Source organism: Mizuhopecten yessoensis, unplaced genomic scaffold, assembly GCF_002113885.1.
Source record: "Mizuhopecten yessoensis strain PY_sf001 unplaced genomic scaffold, ASM211388v2 scaffold6727, whole genome shotgun sequence".
NCBI classification, from domain to species: domain Eukaryota; kingdom Metazoa; phylum Mollusca; class Bivalvia; order Pectinida; family Pectinidae; genus Mizuhopecten; species Mizuhopecten yessoensis.
The window spans coordinates 345,909-366,169 of record NW_018406694.1 but is presented as its reverse complement, the minus strand read 5'-3'; the positions used below and the strand labels follow the sequence as shown (position 1 = coordinate 366,169).

At 33.8% G+C, this 20,261-nt stretch overlaps 1 protein-coding gene across 1 annotated transcript in view; it reads right to left on the bottom strand.

Annotated features, from left to right (window-relative positions):
* LOC110452577 (aminopeptidase Ey-like) overlaps window positions 1–20,019 on the bottom strand; it is a 34,468-nt gene extending 14,449 nt beyond the window's left edge. Inside the window, exons 1-9 of the mRNA XM_021501191.1 lie at window positions 19,716–20,019; window positions 6,587–7,109; window positions 6,094–6,249; window positions 5,007–5,124; window positions 4,042–4,162; window positions 2,350–2,504; window positions 1,930–2,043; window positions 1,351–1,485; window positions 216–281 (exon numbers count right to left, since the gene is read on the bottom strand). Coding sequence (XP_021356866.1) covers window positions 216–281; window positions 1,351–1,485; window positions 1,930–2,043; window positions 2,350–2,504; window positions 4,042–4,162; window positions 5,007–5,124; window positions 6,094–6,249; window positions 6,587–7,109; window positions 19,716–20,010 — 1,683 coding nt within the window. The 5' untranslated portion in view covers window positions 20,011–20,019. The remainder of the gene's footprint in view (window positions 1–215; window positions 282–1,350; window positions 1,486–1,929; window positions 2,044–2,349; window positions 2,505–4,041; window positions 4,163–5,006; window positions 5,125–6,093; window positions 6,250–6,586; window positions 7,110–19,715) is intronic.
* Window positions 20,020–20,261: the final 242 nt, after the last annotated feature.

Genomic DNA, 20,261 nt, shown 5'->3' with positions numbered 1-20,261 from the left:
TTTCGATTTATGCATTTTATTTGGTATAAATTGGATTAGTATTCCCAAAGTTGATAATTTTATATAAAAAACATGTTTTGTAATAATCTGTCAAAATTGTCAACTGCTGTTTTAAATAAAAATAGTAAGGAGACGGGGTATTGCAATATCAACTGATTTCATCACTGAATTGTCTAAACTGAATGTCATATCGACCGCATGCCAGTATAACATACCTCTAGTCCTTTCCTGAAGGTTTCTGGTCCAAGGAAGTTCCACATCATCCGTATAACAGCACATCCCTATGTACAACAAGACATATACTGTGTTAAGTTTATGTTTTAACTCTCATTTAAAATAGTGTACTACATGAATTACTTTTATCAAAGTTGTATCAAGATAAATGATACATACATAAAACAGTCATATATCGTTATGTGAAAGAAAAATGTTTGACTGTATGCGTTTCAACATTCTAGTACGGAACTTTAATGAAACGAAAAATGAAAAAGAAATAAAAAAAACTCCACAAAGAGATAGTTTTCTACTGTATTGTCTGCGGATGGACAATAATAGTTAGGGGACATAAATCTTGACCTTGCTTTTCTTAAATGTGATTTGCCCAAACAAATGCTTCAATTGATACATTGAATTGTATGAAAAACAGTCACTCTTTTTATTTAGGTTTTAGATATAACCGTAGCAAGATGTGGCCATGTAACTACCACTGGACAGGAAGATTTGATAGTTTGAGTAACAGTATAATAATCTAGGGTCAAGGGTTAAACACCTTGTATGACGAGTTGAATAGTTATGCTCAAAAACAATTTTTTTGTGCGTGTTATTTCTTTTCATATTTTGTATAACATTCGTCAAGGCATTGTTTTCATTTCTCAAAAGTTTCATCAATCAATGCCGATCCTGAAAATAGTTTCCATTTCATTAATACATTTTTAACGATACGTTGTATCGTATTGGATTTGTATGCTAAGTACCTCCATCTAAAACCTTTACTACTGTACTTATATATGCATCTGTTTCTGAAATTGAATTTCAAATTGAAACTCTTTTATGAATGGTTAATTTTATTAAGTCGAACACAAGATGAAACATTTTAAAGTTGATTATGAATCCATTCAACACATTCGAAATTTGAATTTAATTTTGATAAAAAGAGAGAGAGAGAGAGAGAGAGAGAGAAAGAGAGAGAGAGAGAGAGAGAGAGAGAGAGAGAGAGAGAGAGCGGGTACATGTAAGTTTTGTATTTTAAACGTATTAAAAGAATATTTTAAAACACAATTACTAATAAAGTAAATTCCGCCAGCATTGTAGATTAAATCACTCAAGACACGTATAACAGGATGAGCTAACCTTGAAGTAGGTGATGATTTCAAACAATGCCAGTATCTGGTCGGGTGTGTACGCCTCTCTGTAGACAGGGGTCACATTTTCAACGCTGTCTACGTCCATTACTGGTTGTATCACATAAAGGTTAATCAGGTCCATCTACAACTCATGAATATTCATACTTGTTCAGCTGTATTATAAATAATAGCATCACTCGTTAAAGTGTCTCTTTTCATTGAGATTTCGCTCATATTGCTTTGATTGTGTCTATTGCTATTTTGCAAAGTCAATCAATATCTGCACTACACTCTAGCATATGAAGTGATGCGTTTTTACAAATAGGTAGTGGACATATCCGTTAAACACATTTGGGCAACAGTTATCACATAAAGACATCTTTACATAAGATAGAGTAGTGATATATTTATAACCATTAGCAAAAACAAAGTCAGAATAAACTTATTTGGAAAAACATATAGGGAGTGAATGAATATCGCCTATCACTCCCAGACTGTAGTGCTTCACTAGTCTTATATAGGAGTTGTATACATACCATCTTCCTCTCCCGAATGCACTAGTCTTAGATTAGGGGTTTGTACTCACCATCCCCCACTCGGGGACTACGCGATGAACTCCAAGGTAAGAAAGAAAGGTTGCGAACCCTTCATTAAGCCAAACATCGTCCCACCAAGTCGGGGATACAAGGTTACCTATCCACTACAGGGGAAGAGGCAAAGTATACATTATTTTTTAATTGGATTATAACGGTAATGGCGATATCAGTTGGTTATACACTTATTAAGCATTAAGAATAGATGTTAAACCTTGTTATCAGAAATACACAACCTATTTAAAGTACAGATACTTTCAAATAAGTTGACATTATTTGTTTCCTATTTTGGTTTTTGTTACTGGGTGATACCATAAATATGATTATCATAAGGTCTAGACTGATTTAGATCCAGATGTGAAAGTGATGCTGAAGAGTGATGCATTAATGTAATTTCGCTTTGGGCTACTTACTGAATGGACGATCTCGTGTGACAGGACCTCGGACGTTAGTTCCATGTCTTGTGTGGTAGTCACGCCTTCCCTATACACGAGGAAGATCTCCCGGTACGTCATCAGTCCCCAATTCTCCATGGCTCCGAACACAAAGTCAGGCACCCCGACATTGTCTGGAAGATAAAATAATATGCAGGTGTACCACAATCCCATCACAAAAACTTGACATTATCTCCAGAGTATAATCAATATATTATAACCTTAGCACACAACGACAACGAGGTCAATATTACCTTGATAGTTTAATTGCACGTAAAGAACATTTTATTGACGTTTAGATGAGCAAGCTTTTAACAACGTGTCCCTAAACAGCAAATTGTAAAACATAACTGACAGTTTATTCAGCATTGATACAATGCTATGTGCATGTTAACATATTATATATATATATAACCTCGTTATGTCGAAATATTTGCGATCTTTAAAATATATTATGTAAATGGATGATTTCTGTATCCGACGGAAAGATAAGACACAACAGAAAGTGTGGTTTAGTAATTAGAATCACTTTATAAAAACATATTCATTTAGGATCTTACCTTAGTTTCCATTTCATAGGAAACGAGTCTAAGAATGTTTCAATTTAGCAAGCCTCTGGCGAGCAAAAAAGGAAAAATTCTTGACGAGTTTCATAATTTTATATGAAATGAAAACGAGTATAAGATCCTTTTTATCACATAATTAATATTTGTGGCATTTATTCGTATAAAACGACAATTTTCATGCAACCTTGAATATAAAAAGCCGCCATTTTGGCTCCAGTGTGTAAGTCTGTGACGTCATGTTCTTGTCCTAGGCGTGACGTCACAATTCAAACAATTAACACTTACAACCAATCACAGGGCTGATAGGTCAAATAACATGGGTTAATAAGCAAAATATATGACAGGGGTATATTCACTGGATAACACAGTACATTATGAGATAAAAAGAAACAGACGGAACAAAATCGAATTCAAGGCTCTCGAAGTTTTAGAAATACGATTGTTAGAAAAATTGAATCTTCATACAACGTTGTTTACACGTCTAAAGCTAAAATCGAACTTTATTTATTAAGCAATAATTACCAAACAAGTTTTAGCCACATATGTTACCGATCCTGTTGGACTGGATGGAAGGAAAAGTGCAAAATGTCCTAGTATTTTAGCTGGAATACCCGGATAAATTCCACGCGGCCCGGTAGGCGACTTGGAACTTTGCACGTACCATTAGACAAACGAAACTCGGCCGTCTTGGTGAAAGGTTAAAATGTTTTTTGTTGCTCCGCCAGACCGTAAACCCAAAGTAAGCAACGCTTAATGTTAAGTTGGTCGGGCTGCGTATCGCCGGAGGTTCTCTCAGGGTAACCCGGCTTCTTCCAACATTAAGCTCCTCTATGCGCTGCCATCAAGGCCAGCAAAATCGATAGATATACGTTGATAAAACTTGTTTCATAATTGTTGTAAAATAAATAAAGATTTTATTTGTATTTAAACCACTGTGTCATCTTTATACACAGTCAGTGTCTAGAATACTTTTGTATATATCAGAGATAAGAAGCTTAAATGTTATTGCTTTATTACACAATCTACACTGCTGAACGTCAATCTATGAAAAAGGAAAAGTTACCTGTTGACTTAACGCTGGAACAAAAAAAATAATATGTTTTACCGAGCTTTGGAAGAACATAGTTTATGTTGAAATATTCCTCAAATGTATCTAGAAGTTCGCTTCCCAGTTGCAGTGCAAGCGATGTCTGGTTGATATTACTAGGCGTTGTATACACTCCGAACTGTAAGACAAATATGATGTTTTATAAATACTAATACCCGTAAATATGCAAAGGGATGTAAAAGTGTTTGCATCTTATATTGATTTTATGAAATTGATCTATGGTGGAACACTATGAGACCATTTGACAAATAAAATGAGGCCACGTCAACTTTATTATGAATGCTTCAATAAAAAAATGTTTCCTGCGAACAACAACATATTTAAGACCTCGCAATGTTGACGTCACATTCTTGCTTTAATGCTAACGAAATAATAATACATTATCAAAGTAATATCGACCTTTTGACATCACGATATCGACATACATGAAATAAGGTGTGTACTTACTTCAAATAAGGGCTGCAATTTATTTCTTATGAGGTCTTAACAACATTTGGTTCAAGGAAACATTCATCAATCTCGCTAACGCTTAATGGTAAATATGTCAAGTTATCCTTTATAATATAAATCTATACATTTTCATCAATGGGTCCAAGAATACAAAATGTTCATAGCACACGATAGTAAAATAATAATATAGAATAATCATTATAAATTATATAATCGTGTCACCTTAGTAAAGAACTTTGTTAATCAAATTAAAACAAGGGTCATGGTGATATGATTACACTAGACATACAAAGTCAATGTTTGCAATAAAATCAGACAAGTGTCACTTTAATATTCCATATAGAAAATGATTAAGAATGACAACGGATAATCATCGCATGCACTAGAAGGGACTTTGGTTTATTTCCATGTGGACTTTTGAGATAACTCTTTTCCAAAATGAACTTTTTAATGACATTCTTGGAAACGAGTACTGCGAATTATTACTTATGTATTTTATATTGAATCCTCACCAGAACATTATTTGCTGTTGTATTTTTCACGCTGTCCAGTTCACCAAAGACGAAGGCCACTAGGTACGTTGACATTACGACTGAGGTGTCATAATGGTCAGCAATATAACCGTCTCCGCTGAAACGACAATAAAAAGATTTGTAAAAACCTCGTGGAAATAAACTGTAAACTTAAAATCTTTTTTTTACAGTTTCATTCACATTGAGTGCGATCTCCGAGAGATGTAGGGTTCGCAACCTTTGGGGATGGTGAGTACAAACCCCTAATATAAGATTAGTGAATTCGGGAGAGGAATATGGTATGTATACAGTGGAGGGGGGCTAACATTAGTCGCCTCTAGCGACATGCAGTGGGACACAGCAGGTCCATTATTGTCACGAAAAATACAAAGAGCCAACACCTATTGTACGTAGTATACATAAAATCTCTGCACGTCTAAATTTCCATGCTACTTGTAACATGATTTTGGAAATATTGAAGAGTCTAGGGCTTTTCATTAAGATGGCATTTGGTGAACTACATGCATTGTGCAATACTCGTGACTTATCTCATGTGTCTTATATATTTTCTCCTTATGCAATGGTATTTCAGTGAGGGAGCACTCTTAAGTTGGCATTAGATTCGGGCTATCGCAAAAAGGCAAATACACCGACCTACTTCCCAAGCACACACGCAAACATTACACACATTAATGCACGCTAAAGTCAATAAAACGAAATGTTGCAATGAAAAGGAACTGATATTATGGTAACGCAATAGTTTATACAAATGGGTAAGATCATCATCTGACCAACCACACAATCATTTTCACTTCCAAAGATACCAGCGAATAAAACTCTCGTTTCAGATTAGTAATAATGGAAATGTTAAAACAAGATATTTACATTTATATTTTAAAAAATCGATAAACAGTATTTTCACTGGTTAAATGATAAAGATTCTCATACTATGAAATAATACCAGTTTTTAAATCAGGTGTTTAAAATAACCGTTGAAAGAAAAACTTTCGTTGCCATTTTGCACGACAAAGCTTGGCTATGCTATTCAGATTTTAATTTCTGTGATTAGAATTCCTCAAATACTTACAGGACTATTGAACTAGATATCGGCATGTTGGAGAGACTGATGATGTGAGGTTGTCGCTCCAGGGTGATATCAAACCTCGCTTTCATTGCTGGCTCGTCAAAACATGGAAACGCATGTCTGGCATAGGTTGGCGCAAACTGGGTGACAGCCATATATCTTCAACACAATGTAGTTCTCTAATTCATAGATGCTTATCTATATATGTATACGTTAGTTTGTAAATCTACGCACTAAGTTGGAAACAAACCTTGTCCTGCTTTTTATTGACTTTTTGGAAACCACATTACAAGATATTTTTCATAACCGTTTTCATGGAATATGCTAAATATGTGATATTTTTTCTATGATTTTTGAAAATGAAAGACGTTTTATCAAATTGATATATATAATTTTAAATCATACTAATAACAAAAAAAAACCTCTCGGCTACTTATTCCCTGCAATTACCATATGTACACTGATCAGGGTGTAATAAAGCAAAACAAGTACTTACTTGGTCATGTTCGCCGCTTCATCTCTGTAAGTGCTAACATACATGCCCAAAAGAACTTCATTAGACAGTCTGTCTTCGAAGGCGATTCGAACGACGTACTGGTTTCCAGCTACTAACGATTTATCTAACGAGAGGATCAAGAACTGTCTGGCCATGTCCATGGTGGTGTTTAGGACCACAGGCGAGACATCGGAAGTATTAACAGCTTCTACTGTCGGGGTGGCCGTAAGATTCTGCGTGGCTATATGGAGAGTGATGTTATCCGTGGCAGAAATGCATTCTATTGTTATCCCGACTGTGCCATTAAAAGTAAAAGTTTCTGGCTTGCTATTGTAGAGCTCCGGTCGTAATGCTAACACATACAGCAGTGGTTTGACAGAGGTAGGCAGACGAGTGTCTGTGATAGGACCTGGAGGGGGTGTAGGTGGACCTGTTGTGTTGTCCATAGTTACTGTTGTACTCATCAGCATGGTTGTCGTCATCCCTGTAGGTGGCGCAGTGGTCATTTTGGGACACAGTCCACCTGAACAACAAATATGAATCAGATACAGATTCTTTATTTCATTAGAATCTCCCCTTCGAACAATTCACATATATAGGACAATGTCAGAAAACTAAAATACGTTAGAAAAAAACATTTCTAAAAGTCACTCTTAAAGACTTATGAGAGCATATGACTAAAATAATTATCACATAAAGATACCAAAATGAGAGACAATATTTAAATAACACTATCTGCGTTCAAAAGTATTTACATTATAAATATTGTAACATTTATCTTTAAGTAAGTACTTGATTCAGGCAACTGTTAAGAGAAAATGTATATTATGAAATATAAGCTGTATCAAAGTCTTGCTATAAACGTTTTGTTACTGTATAATGCGATTGAGATCTATGTCTTTTACTTCACAATGAGTTATAATCTCATTTCATTATATAATATATAGTACTCGTTCTACCTTCATGTTGAGGTTGTATGATTGACTTTGAAGTTTTGTTATTTCCTAGAAATTTGGTTAGATTAAGGCTTTATTTGTATTATTTCATAAACAACTAAATTATGCAACTAAATTATGCTTCATAAGAGTCCGCTAAGTTACCTTAGGAAAACCTTAAAGTTTTCCCAAACTGATGACAATTTCATAATTTATAAATATTATGTATGGAATTGAATCTATTGCATATGTTCTCGGCCATTGTACAAGATATTTGTAAAGTATATATCTCTATGTATATTTCTGTACACCTATATGCAATGTGCATTTGGTAATAAATTGAATTGAATTGAATTAGCATAGGCCATGATCACTTTTAGCTCATATGGATGGAAATGATAGCTTGGATAATTATAGATGTTCAATGATTTTTATGATAGTGATAAGATACTTATAACATCTAGGAATTTTGATTAATTAACTGATTAATTAGCTGTTAAACACCACACTCTTAGTCACACATTACATTCTTACATTTTGTACAAGGTAATGTGGGAATCTTATTAAATGTTACAATAATAAAGATTATTCAATAAATAGTTATATTAATATTTTTAAAGTACTAGAAAATGAAATAACACATTTCATCTTATCATCTTATCAGCAGCACAGGGACTACTAAATGGATATATACAATTCTGAAGATATATATTTATATATATGATTAATATTTAAATAATTTTAACATTTATCATTACAAATCTGAAAAAAAACTTATAAAATGTGTTATTTAATTAAATATGATAAACAACCACCTTAGATAGAAGAGTTAACCACAGGTAACAACACAGGTAAACACAGGTAAAAACACAGGTAAATACTGCCCATACTACTTAGAAACAGACTATAATCCTTCTAACAACATTATTCCCCCCATGTTATTTTAAAAAGTGGGGGAAACGAGAACGAGAAAAGTGTGTAGGGGAGGGGTTGGGCGGTCAGTATATGACGAATGAAGGCAACATTTCTTTTAAAATATTTTTTTAACATACATAATAGTTTTATTTTTCAGAATTTCATTTCTTATATCTGCCACAAATAGGTATTTTGAAAGGAAATAAAATATATCGTGTATATCTTATAACTGGCACAAACATGTCCAGTATATAACACCGTCCTTTTGTATGGTAACTATATGTAACTTCTTTCAGATATACGATTAGCAACTGATTCGTGTGTCAAGAGGTTGAATGAGTTTAGTATTCATTCTGAATTTCAAAAGAACAAATCACACTTTACACTATCTATTTGAATTTTCATATTTTTTAATTTCTTTTACATCTCTAAGTACATTTTATTCTACTTAAAAATCATAAATTTATGTTTCTAGTTGTAACTATTTTATGATAATTTCAGCAAAATCACAATGTAAATCCACGGACTTAGATAGCATCTAATTCCGTGGTAAATCCTAACGTGTGAAGTCATCTTATATCAAAATCCTTTTGCTGGATATGTAAACCAGAACAGGGGTGGCCTTAGCTCAGCGGGGTGCACTATCCCTCACCGGTACTTCCCGTTAAGCCCCCTGGGCATCCCCATTTCAGTATTGTATTGTTTATTCAACTTGAAGCCTTACGGCTCATAAGCATATATAGCAACGTATAATTGATACAACAGTGATATGAAATACCAAATAATTATAACATCATGAATGAAGCATAAACTTGTACATCGCATGTGTAAATGGACAGTATAATTCTTTAATTATTATAAAGTACAAGATAAATAAATTATCGGAAGATGGACAGCTCTTATAAAATTACCTTACATAAGTGTACTGTGGCTATCGGAAAACAGATGAGGTGACAACATTTTCTTAATAACCGGGGCTCAACAAAGAGTATGTTAATTATTAAAAACAAAAAAACAGGCATACAATTTGTATACAGTGATGTAGTGACCAGGGGATGGACAAAACAATAGGTGTTAACCTGGAAATAAAAAAAGTACTCAAATGTTAGTGTGATAAAAAACACAATAACCTAAGGTTGGAATCTAGACCGTTCTAACCAACTTGATTGCAGATANTACGATACCGACCTTCTTCTACATATAACTGATGCGATGAAAGTCGTAATTTCGAAATAAGTTTAAGATACGCATCTGGAATAGACTTTGTTAGATAAAATTGTAACGTAACGTTATCTATCAGGAATGTATACAAATAACATTTGGATGATCTTTCAGCAAATTCATTCCTTGTTTAAATAAAAACATCTGTCAAACGCTGCTTGAAACAATGTAAAAATACCCTTTCATTATCAACATAATGAGTTAACCAGACATTACCAAAACCAGAAGACAATAATAATTTTCTAACTTGACAGCGCCAATTACAGTTTCTGTGATTACATTCATCTATATCTTCATAAACTGACTTAAGAACACAATTGTCGCATTTAATTAGTTTCAACCAATATTTGATTATTCGACACTTCCTGATGATATGCAAAGGCAGACGTCCTAATTCCGAATATACCATAAAAGATGGCGTACTGTTTTTTACATTCAGAATTCTTTTTAAAAAATCAACATGCACTTTTTCTACTTTGTCCGCAATATTGAAACCCCATGTTTCGCAACCGTAAAGCCAGAGCACACGCCTGTATTGGTAGGTCGTCTACTGAAAGGCCGCAAGGCCGTACGTAATTGCGGACGTAAAACCATCAAAATCAATCTGTATTGGCTCTTATTAAAGTGTACCCTGAACGAAAATAGAAATTAACATATTATTATTCTATATGATCCAAACACAAAAATGTCGAAAACCGCATGAAAATCGGTCATACAGAGATATTGACGTGTTTTAAAATTGTACGATTTTCACCTGTCCTTCTTCTCCTAATAGGCATAATCTTAACTTGTGGTGATTTGGCCCCTATCGGCTGTGACGTCCAAGTTCAACGCCTGTAGCGGTCACCATCGAAGGAATAGGCGATTATCAAGAACAGCCATGGTCAGATTGCGAATTAATACTTTTTTTAGTTTTTAGGAATCAGATTATGCTGAAGTTAACATTATGTATTTGGTATCCAGCCATATAAAATTTGCAAGAATTTCCAGACAGTGAGTTTAATTGAAACCAGACTGACGACTCTGAATAGGGTAACATAGACTGGTAGCATTGCATGTCCCGATCCTGAGCACTGATGAGATTTTTTCCAAATCAACGAGTTTGAGGGGAATTAAACAGAAATAGTCTCAATGTTATCGATCAAAGATATTTCTTAATTTTAGCTGGAAAGTCAGTTTGCAATCATTTCCTTTACTCTACACAGAGACGTATGTACTTTATATGTTTCTGCTCTACAGCGAGAACTTATCCAATCATGTCGTCATTGAACAGCACTACGTCGTGACTAGTTTCTGTGCCGGAATATTAATATTGAAAAAAGTTATATACTGTGGTACCTCTACGGTCCAAAAATACGAAAATATATCAGTGAAAATGTTTACAAAAAAACTTCAACGTTGGTGACTGCTGTTTTTAAATGTCAAGATTTTTAGTATCACTGTTTAATGACAAATCCACGATATTGTGTCTTCCTTATGTTAAGTCGACATTTCAAACATTTGATCGATACAATACAGTATCTGTGTTTGCGATGCTAAACCAGATCACTGACTTTTATAATCTAATTACAGAATTTTATTTATCTCGAAAACATCATTGAATTATGAGATTAATTTTGTTTTTTCTCTCCCTATACATGTAGCATACACAAGTTTTAATTTAACATCTTGGTTAAATAATGAAAATCATCTCGATCCACTCCCTTAGCATACTTGGGTATGAAATTTGTGTACAGATAAATAACACTAAACACCTGTGCCGACAGCAGGAGGCCCAAGATACATATATATACCTGTGTACAGGTATGACATCAAAGGGATGTCAGCAGATGGGCACAGGGGGTCCTGCAGTTAGTATGTAGATTGGTGTAGAGTATGTGTCTTCCAATTTTCAATTTAACAACAAGGTCCTCGGGTGAGATAACGTGGAAAAAATGAGTCAAATTAACGAAGAGAATAAATAAATGAATAAATGAAATGCGTAAGTGCTGTCACAGAGTCACATTATATGCAAACCACAATTAGTACAACTGCATCACTCGACAGATGAAAGTCAGCTGATCAGGTGGTTCATGATAAATTACTAATCTTTGTGAGACTTGAACGGACAGGTTCTCCCTCTGCAATATTCTTAGAAGTGGTGTGTGCTTAATTCCTTGGATTGCATACAGAATGAAAACGCTTCAAGTTTTAAGACTTGTAGTGAAAAAAACACGGGTTGCTGCTCATTTTGAGTATTTATTATTGTACCGGTGCATTTTTTTGTCAATTTCAATCGTATATCTACATATTGTAAAGAAAAGGGTGGGATGCGCCAGAGACATATATATTATATACTCTGGGTGTGCCTATGTTAATTTGATCAATTTCGATCAATTGTTTTGTGTTGTATATAGGTGTTCATAAAATTTTCTAAATATCAATTTAATAACAAAAAGTATATAATTTACCGATTTTTGTCAGCACGTCAGACCAGAAACGTATACGACTCTGATCAGACACTTTGTTTAAAAAAGTTTTGTTTTAAAAAATAAACAGAGGCGTATAAAACCAGTATATACGCAGTACATTCATTATAGTATACTATACATGTCTCTGGTTAAAGAATTTTAAAAGGGGATGGCCGGGGTAGTTTTTGGAAGTGATCTCTTCTGTGTTGTAGTCCTTACGCCAAAGGTACGAGCCTTTGTATGTGTCTCTAGATGTATATTATTTACAGTTACTAGATTAACCACTTATGTTAAAAACAAAAACATATTTATTTAGATAGCATCCAACAACCCGTTTGCCTCATCAGGAGGAACTCATTTCATCATTAAAATTGTAAAACAAATCATCTATAAACTAACTACCATTTCATTTTTTGGAAACATGTGTGAGTGAAACAGGCATATATATAAAAAAAAAATGAAAAATTACAGAAATTCAATCGTCAATCAAAAATTGTTTATATAAAACGGAGGATTAATTGTGCATGTTATGGAAAAACAGGGGGTGACTTATCAACAAACTGTACTGATCCGGACCGAAAATAGAATTTATTTTTCTTATTTAGAACAACTCCGGACCGCCTCTTTTTGTAGTCTCGTTCAACCAGACCCTTGTTGCCTGCGCAAGCTACGCCAAATAGAGATTACAAGTGATCAAGCGTCTGGTTGAACGAGCTACTCTTGTTGTGAATAACTTGAGTCACTTTTCAAAAATGGCCGCCGCAAATTTTGGTGAGCAAGACATCAGGTCGTCTGAGCATTTGATCTGGGTAGGACAATAAAAGGAACAAGCATGACAGGGATCAAAATGTGTTGCTCGGCGGGCGACTGAGTACCAAATCACCTGACGCGTACTGTATGTAACTCTTGTTCAAATTTATCATACACATTCAAATATTTTGTCAAATTAGTATACCTATTTGTGTAATCATTAAAACCAGAGACGTATATATTACATAAACTTAAATATGTATGGAGGTTTTGAAAGTAAACAGTCTTTCGTGTTCTCAAATTTATCATACACGTAAAAATACACTCTTGTCGCATCAATAGCATGTTTTAACTTTAAATGACGAGAGTAAGATCTTATATGATACTTGTTAAATAATTTCTTCTTAATGTGGTTGTTTTGGCTGTAGTTTGCAAGAAATCTGAATGACATCTATATGCTTCGATGCTTAAAGAGCTTTAAAACATATCTGGTGAATCTAACTATGACGAAGCAGTCACGTTTTCAGTCCATACAATATAAATGTTCTGTATTTCAATTTTGTTATAAAAGAAGACATTTGTTAGCTGAAACTCACTTATCAATTTACTCTTAAAAAATATATCAAACAAGAGAGGTGTAATAGGCTGGGAAGGTCTTTGCATCAGGAAATCATATTTTCTTAAATAGCGTTTGATAGCAGTGACTAGTCCACGGTAATGGAGAAAGTTTGTGTTGGTTTGTTAAATCCAGATACGTTTACACAGAAATGTTAATTCATAAGAAAAGATATTATAACATACACCTCACTATATAGGCAGTTGAAGGTGCATGCATCATTGTTGGCAGTAAGACACAGGTAACGATATTTGATTGATCCTTGAATACATTTACATGACATATAAATGCACACATATACAACCTATACCCTCCTACATCACCTATACGTCCTATATCCTCTTTGCCCTCCTATATTATCTTTACTTCCTATACCCCCGTTGCCCTCCTACATCACCTATACGTCCTATACCCTCTTTGCCCTCCTACATCATCTTTACTTCCTATACCCCATTTGCCCTCCTACATCACCTATACGTCCTATACCCTATTTGCCCTCCTACATCATCTTTACTTCATATACCCCCTTTGCCCTCCTACATCACCTATACGTCCTATACCCTCTTTGCCCTCCTACATCATCTTTACTTCATATACCCCCTTTGCCCTCCTACATCACATTTACATGTACTTCCTATACCACCTATACCCTCCTACATCCCCTTAGATAACTATGTCCTCCTACATCACCTATGCGTCCTATACCACATATACCATCCTACATTATATATACTCTCTTACACCACCTATACCCTCCTACATCGCCCACACTTCCTATACCATCTATACCCTCCTACACCACATATACTTCCTATAACCACCTATACCCTCCTACATCACCTTAAATAACTATATCCTCCTGCATCACCTTTACCTCCTATCCCACATGTACCCTCCTACATCATATATACGCTCTTACACCAGCTATATCCTCCTACATCACCTATACTTCCTATATCTTCCTACGTCACCTTTACTTCCTATACCACATATACCCTCCTACATCATCTATACCCTCTTACATCACCTATACCTTCCTACATCATCTATAACCTCTTACACCACCTACACCATCCTACTTCACCTTTACTTTCTATACCTTCCTACGTCACCTTTACTTTCTATACCTTCTTACGCCAACTTTACTTTCTATACCTTCATACGTCACCTTAACTTCCTATGCCACCTATACCCTCCTACATCACCGATACCTCCTAACCCACCTATACTCTCATACGTCATCTATACTTCTTATACCACTTATACTCCCTATACCATTTATATCTTCCTACACCACCTGAACTTAATATACCACCTATATCCCCCTACATCACCTATACTTCCTATACTACCTATACCCTCCTGCATATGTACATCACGTTTACTACTTATACCACCTATACCCGCCTACATCACCTATACTTCCTTTATCACCTACACCCTTCTACATCACCTACAAATGTAAACTGAATTTACCATCTATACCCTCCTGCATTTATTTAGTTATTTTATTTAAGTTATTATGTTCATTTAATTTATTTCAATATTTTTATTTCATTTTATTGATTTATCAATTTATTTGTTTTATTTATTCAATTCAATTATTTATTGATATTTTTTTTCATTTGTGGCGGTTTTTGCTCTTCGTGATTTAACCATAATCACGTTCTTTATTAGTCTTTTCAATATTTTAAATACTTATTTGAATACTCATCACCATTTTATTAAATATTAAAAAATAATATTAATGTGTCCTCTTAACTCAGATTAAAGAAATAGCGAATACACAACTAGTGAAATTGCTAGGTCTCAATGATTTTTAACGATGTAATCAAAGTCAATCTATTGTCAATGTTAGCAGGGGCCTTGTATCTCTCGAACCTCGCATGCAGCACCCCCGATATACATATTGCGTGTCGAGCACAGGACTTAAATAGTTCGACCTGGACGTAAACAAAACCCACAATATAGACAATAAAATTAACGAAAAACCATACACACATAGAGATAAAACTACAAATATTTTATATATGTCTTCAATCCTGACTACCCTGGTGTCATTACGAAACCATCAGCCCATCAGTGATGGAAGTATTTGTAGATTTAGCGTAATTTGATTCATATATTCATATGAACAGAATGATATAAGTATGGAAATTAAATATTTAAAATAATACAAATAACTAATTACTCAATTGTTTTCTGCTTATAAATTTACTGGCCAATTAAGGTACGTGTATAGACAGGCATCCATCAATCAGTACACGACGCAGCCCAAATACTTGAATATAAAGTCATTGCTAAACTTCCGACCGATTATTTCCTGTATTTATCTATTTTATTTGCATATTTATTTTTGCAAACTTTATTATCCATTTAACTATTTTTTATATAAAAAACATTTCAGCACTCACATATTCTTAAAATAACCTGCACATCGATCGTTTTCTTACATCACCAGCAAAACGCATGTTCAACGCACATTCATCGCTAAAGTTAAAACGCAAAACAAACGGTCAACGCAAACGGAAACGCAACGCAAACACAACGGAAATGGAACGCAAACGCAACAGAAACGCAACGCAATTTTGTTAAAAAAAAAAACGGTCCGGGATCTGTATACACACACAACTATGATGTAAATATTTCTGTACACATTGTTGTTCATGTACTCAACCCTGTACCCATATATATATTATTTGATAAACGCGTAAAGCGTATGTTACGGAGCCAGTAAAGTGACATGCTACACAATTATTTTATTTCGTTTTAACGGAAAACTATTTCGTTGAAACGAATTGATATTATTTCGTTCTTAGTCTTAGGTGACTTATTGCGATCTATTTCCCGGCATCGTCCGTTCGTTTGCAAGTCGCAATCTTCTTCCTCAGACCCACATGTGCGGGAACAAATACTTTTTTCATCGATGGAAGGATCTTTAGGTGTTTTATCAAATTGTGAATTTTATATAAATGCTTTTTCGAGAAAAAAATAAAGAATAAACAATGAAACGAAACAAATTAATTGTGTAGCATGTCAGTTTAGAGGCTCCGTAGTGTTTCATATATATTGTTTTAACCTTTAAACCTGCTGTGCATTGCCATACGTGTTGTACTACATGTAGGTCAAATAGCGACAATTTTTTTGAATTCCCAACCGTAATTTGAAACATGTTTTCTCTATAAATGCGTGCAGGACATGTCCTATATATCTATCAACCTCGACATCTTTTGTTCATTGACATACATGTTGTATCATATTTCATCAAATTGGGTACACTACACAGAAAATATCTGTACAACTATTACAGCAAATGTAATACACTGTTTAGAAAATGTCTGTACAACTATTACATGAAATGTAATACACTGTATAGAAAATATCTGTACAACTATTACAGCAAATGTAATACACTGTATAGAAAATGTCTATACAACTTTTACAGCAAATGTAATACAATGTATAGAAAATATCTGTACAACTATTACAGCTAATGTAATACACTGTACAAAAAATGTCTGTACAACTATTACAGGAAATGTAATACACAGTACGAAAAATAACTGTACAACTATTACAGCTAATGTAATACACTGTATAGAAAATATCTGTACAACTATTACAGCAAATGTAATACACTGTATAGAAAATATCAATACAACTATTACAGCTAATGTAATACACTGTATAGAAAATAACTACAATTATTACAGCGAATGTAATACACTATATAGAAAATATCTGTACAACTATTACAGCAAATGAACACAGTACAGAAAATAACTGTACAACTATACAGGAAATGTAATTCACTGCACAGAAAATGTTTGTACAACTATTACAGCAAATGTAATACACTGCACAGAAAAATATTTGTACACCTATTACAGCTAATGTAATACACAGGATAGAAAATAACTGTACAACTATTACAGCAAACGTAATACACTGTATAGAAAATGTCTGTACAACTATTACAGTAAATGTAATACACTGCACAGAAAATATTTGTACAACTATTACAGCTAATGTGATACACTGTATAGAAAATGTCTGTACAACTATTACAGGAAATGTAATACACAGTACAGAAAATTTCTGTACAACTATTATAGCTAATGTAATACACTGCACAGAAAATATCTGTACAACTATTACAGCAAATATAATACACTGCGCAGAAAGTTTCGGTACAACTATTACAGCTAATATAATACCCAGTACAGAAAATAACTGTGCAATGTATACAACTATTACAGCAAACGTAATACACTGTATAGAAAATAACTGTACAACTATTACAGCTAATATAATACCCAGTACAGAAAATAACTACAACTATAACAGATCATGTACTACACAGTACAGAAAATATCTGTGCAATCTATACAACTATTACAGCAAATATAATACACTGCGCAGAAAGTTTCGGTACAACTATTACAGCTAATGGAATACACAGTACAGAAAATAACTGTACAACTATTACAGCTAATGTAATACCCAGTACAGAAAATAACTGTGCAATGTATACAACTATTACAGCAAATGTAATACACTGCGCAGAAAATTTCTGTACAACTATTACAGCTAACGTAATACACAGTACAGAAAATATCTGTGCAATCTATACAACTATTACAGCAAATGTAATACACTGCACAGAAAATATCTGTACAACTATTACAGCTAATGTAATACCCAGTACAGAAAATAACTGTGCAATGTATACAACTATTACAGCAAATGTAATACACTGCGCAGAAAATTTCTGTACAACTATTACAGCTAATGTAATACACTGCACAGAAAATATCTGTACAACTATTACAGCTATTACAGCAAATGTAATACACTGCACAGAAAATATCTGTACAACTATTACAGCAAATGTAATACACAGTACAGAAAATATCTGTACAACTATTACAGCTAATGTAATACACTGTATAGAAAATAACTGTGCAATCTATACAACTATAACAGCACATGAAATACACAGTACAGAAAATATCTGTACATAATACAACTATTACAGCAAATGTAAACATGTGCACAACAAATCTCTGTACAACTTTTACAGCAAATGTCAAATACTGCACAGACAACATCTGTACAACTATTACACCAAATGCAATACACTGAACAGAACATATCTGTACATCTGTTACAGCAAATGTAATACACTGAACAGAGCAAATCTGTACAACTATTACAGCAAATGTAAAACACTGTTCAGACAATATCTGTACAACTATTACAGCAAATGCAATACACTGAACAGAACATATCTGTTCAACTATTACAGCAAATTTAATACACTGAACAGAGCAAATCTGTACAACTATTACAGTAAATGGTATACACTGAACAGAGCATATGTGTACAATTATTACAGCAAATATAATACATTGTACATTATATGTCTTGACAACCATAACTGCAAATGTAATACACTGTACATAAAAAATCTATTCAATCTGTACCGCTATTACAGCAAATATAATACAATGCACAGAAAATATATGCACAAATATTACATCAATTGGGCTGAAATGGGGTCAAATTGGCTAAAATTTCAAGAATCTTCTTCTTTGATGGAAAGATCTTTTTTTTATCATAAATGTAAATATATTACGCCCGGGTCACCCTTTTCTCACCTGGTAACTTGACTATGTTGTCAATTCATTTGCCAGCTATATATACGATATTTGTTAGTCATTCCCCAACATCCTTTTGTCATCGAAAAATATATTTGAATTACAGGCACTATTTGTCACATCAGGTGATCATTATGGCTCATTTGTCTCTTGTTTCGAAATGTATTTTGTTTAATTATTTCTTAAAAGAACCCGTTATATTAACTCATTTTAACGTAAATAATATTTCGCAAAAAAATCAGATTTTTAAAAAAAAAATCGTTATATCGAAATAACAATTCCTTTTAAGGAAAAAATATTTAAAAAAACAACTAAATAAAAATAATTCGTTTAAGAAAATACTATTTTCAAAAAAAATAAAATAAGTAATACCCTTTACAGAAAGTATCTGTACACCTATTTCAGCAAATGTAATACCCTGTAGAGAAAATATCTGTAAAACTCTTTCAGCAAATATAATACGCTGTACAGCAAAATAGAATGTTTACTGCGTTTTACCTGTTATCTTTATTTAGCGAACCAAATACATATAAATCCATCTTGAACTAACCAACATCCTTTAAAAAAAAAATAAAGACCTACATAGCTGTTGGTTTCCAAGAACCGCTGAAGCCTTGCATGTTTCCGTCAGAACTCCGGGGGCCGATGTGACCACACCCTCGACTGGTCCACACTGGCAGTTACAATTAAACTCCTTCTGGTTTCCAGTAAAATGCACAAGAAGTCCAACACCTACAGCGATTGCTAAGGCAAACAATATTAGAAGGAAACCCGAAGCACTGGACATTCGGCAACCACCTTCCTCATCGTTGCGTCCCATCTTTTTTCTACTTTCAATATCCGAAAAATCAAATTTGTCGGTAGAGCCTTTAAACATCCCGGCTGAAGTTACCCACCCTTGTTAAGGCCCGACATGAATACAAGTCGATTGCTCTTTCCTGCCGCAGGTATCATTCAGGTTCTGTAGCCTGTTTGACACAGGCAGGTAAAAATCATCTAACCGGAACTTGTGAATACAAAAGTTTCAGTGACGCTTTCCCAAGCGTATTTACATTTCAAATAACGATTTTAAAAGCGTTGGGTATTATAACACAAGTTCAACACCAGTTGTTTGAAAGTACATGTACG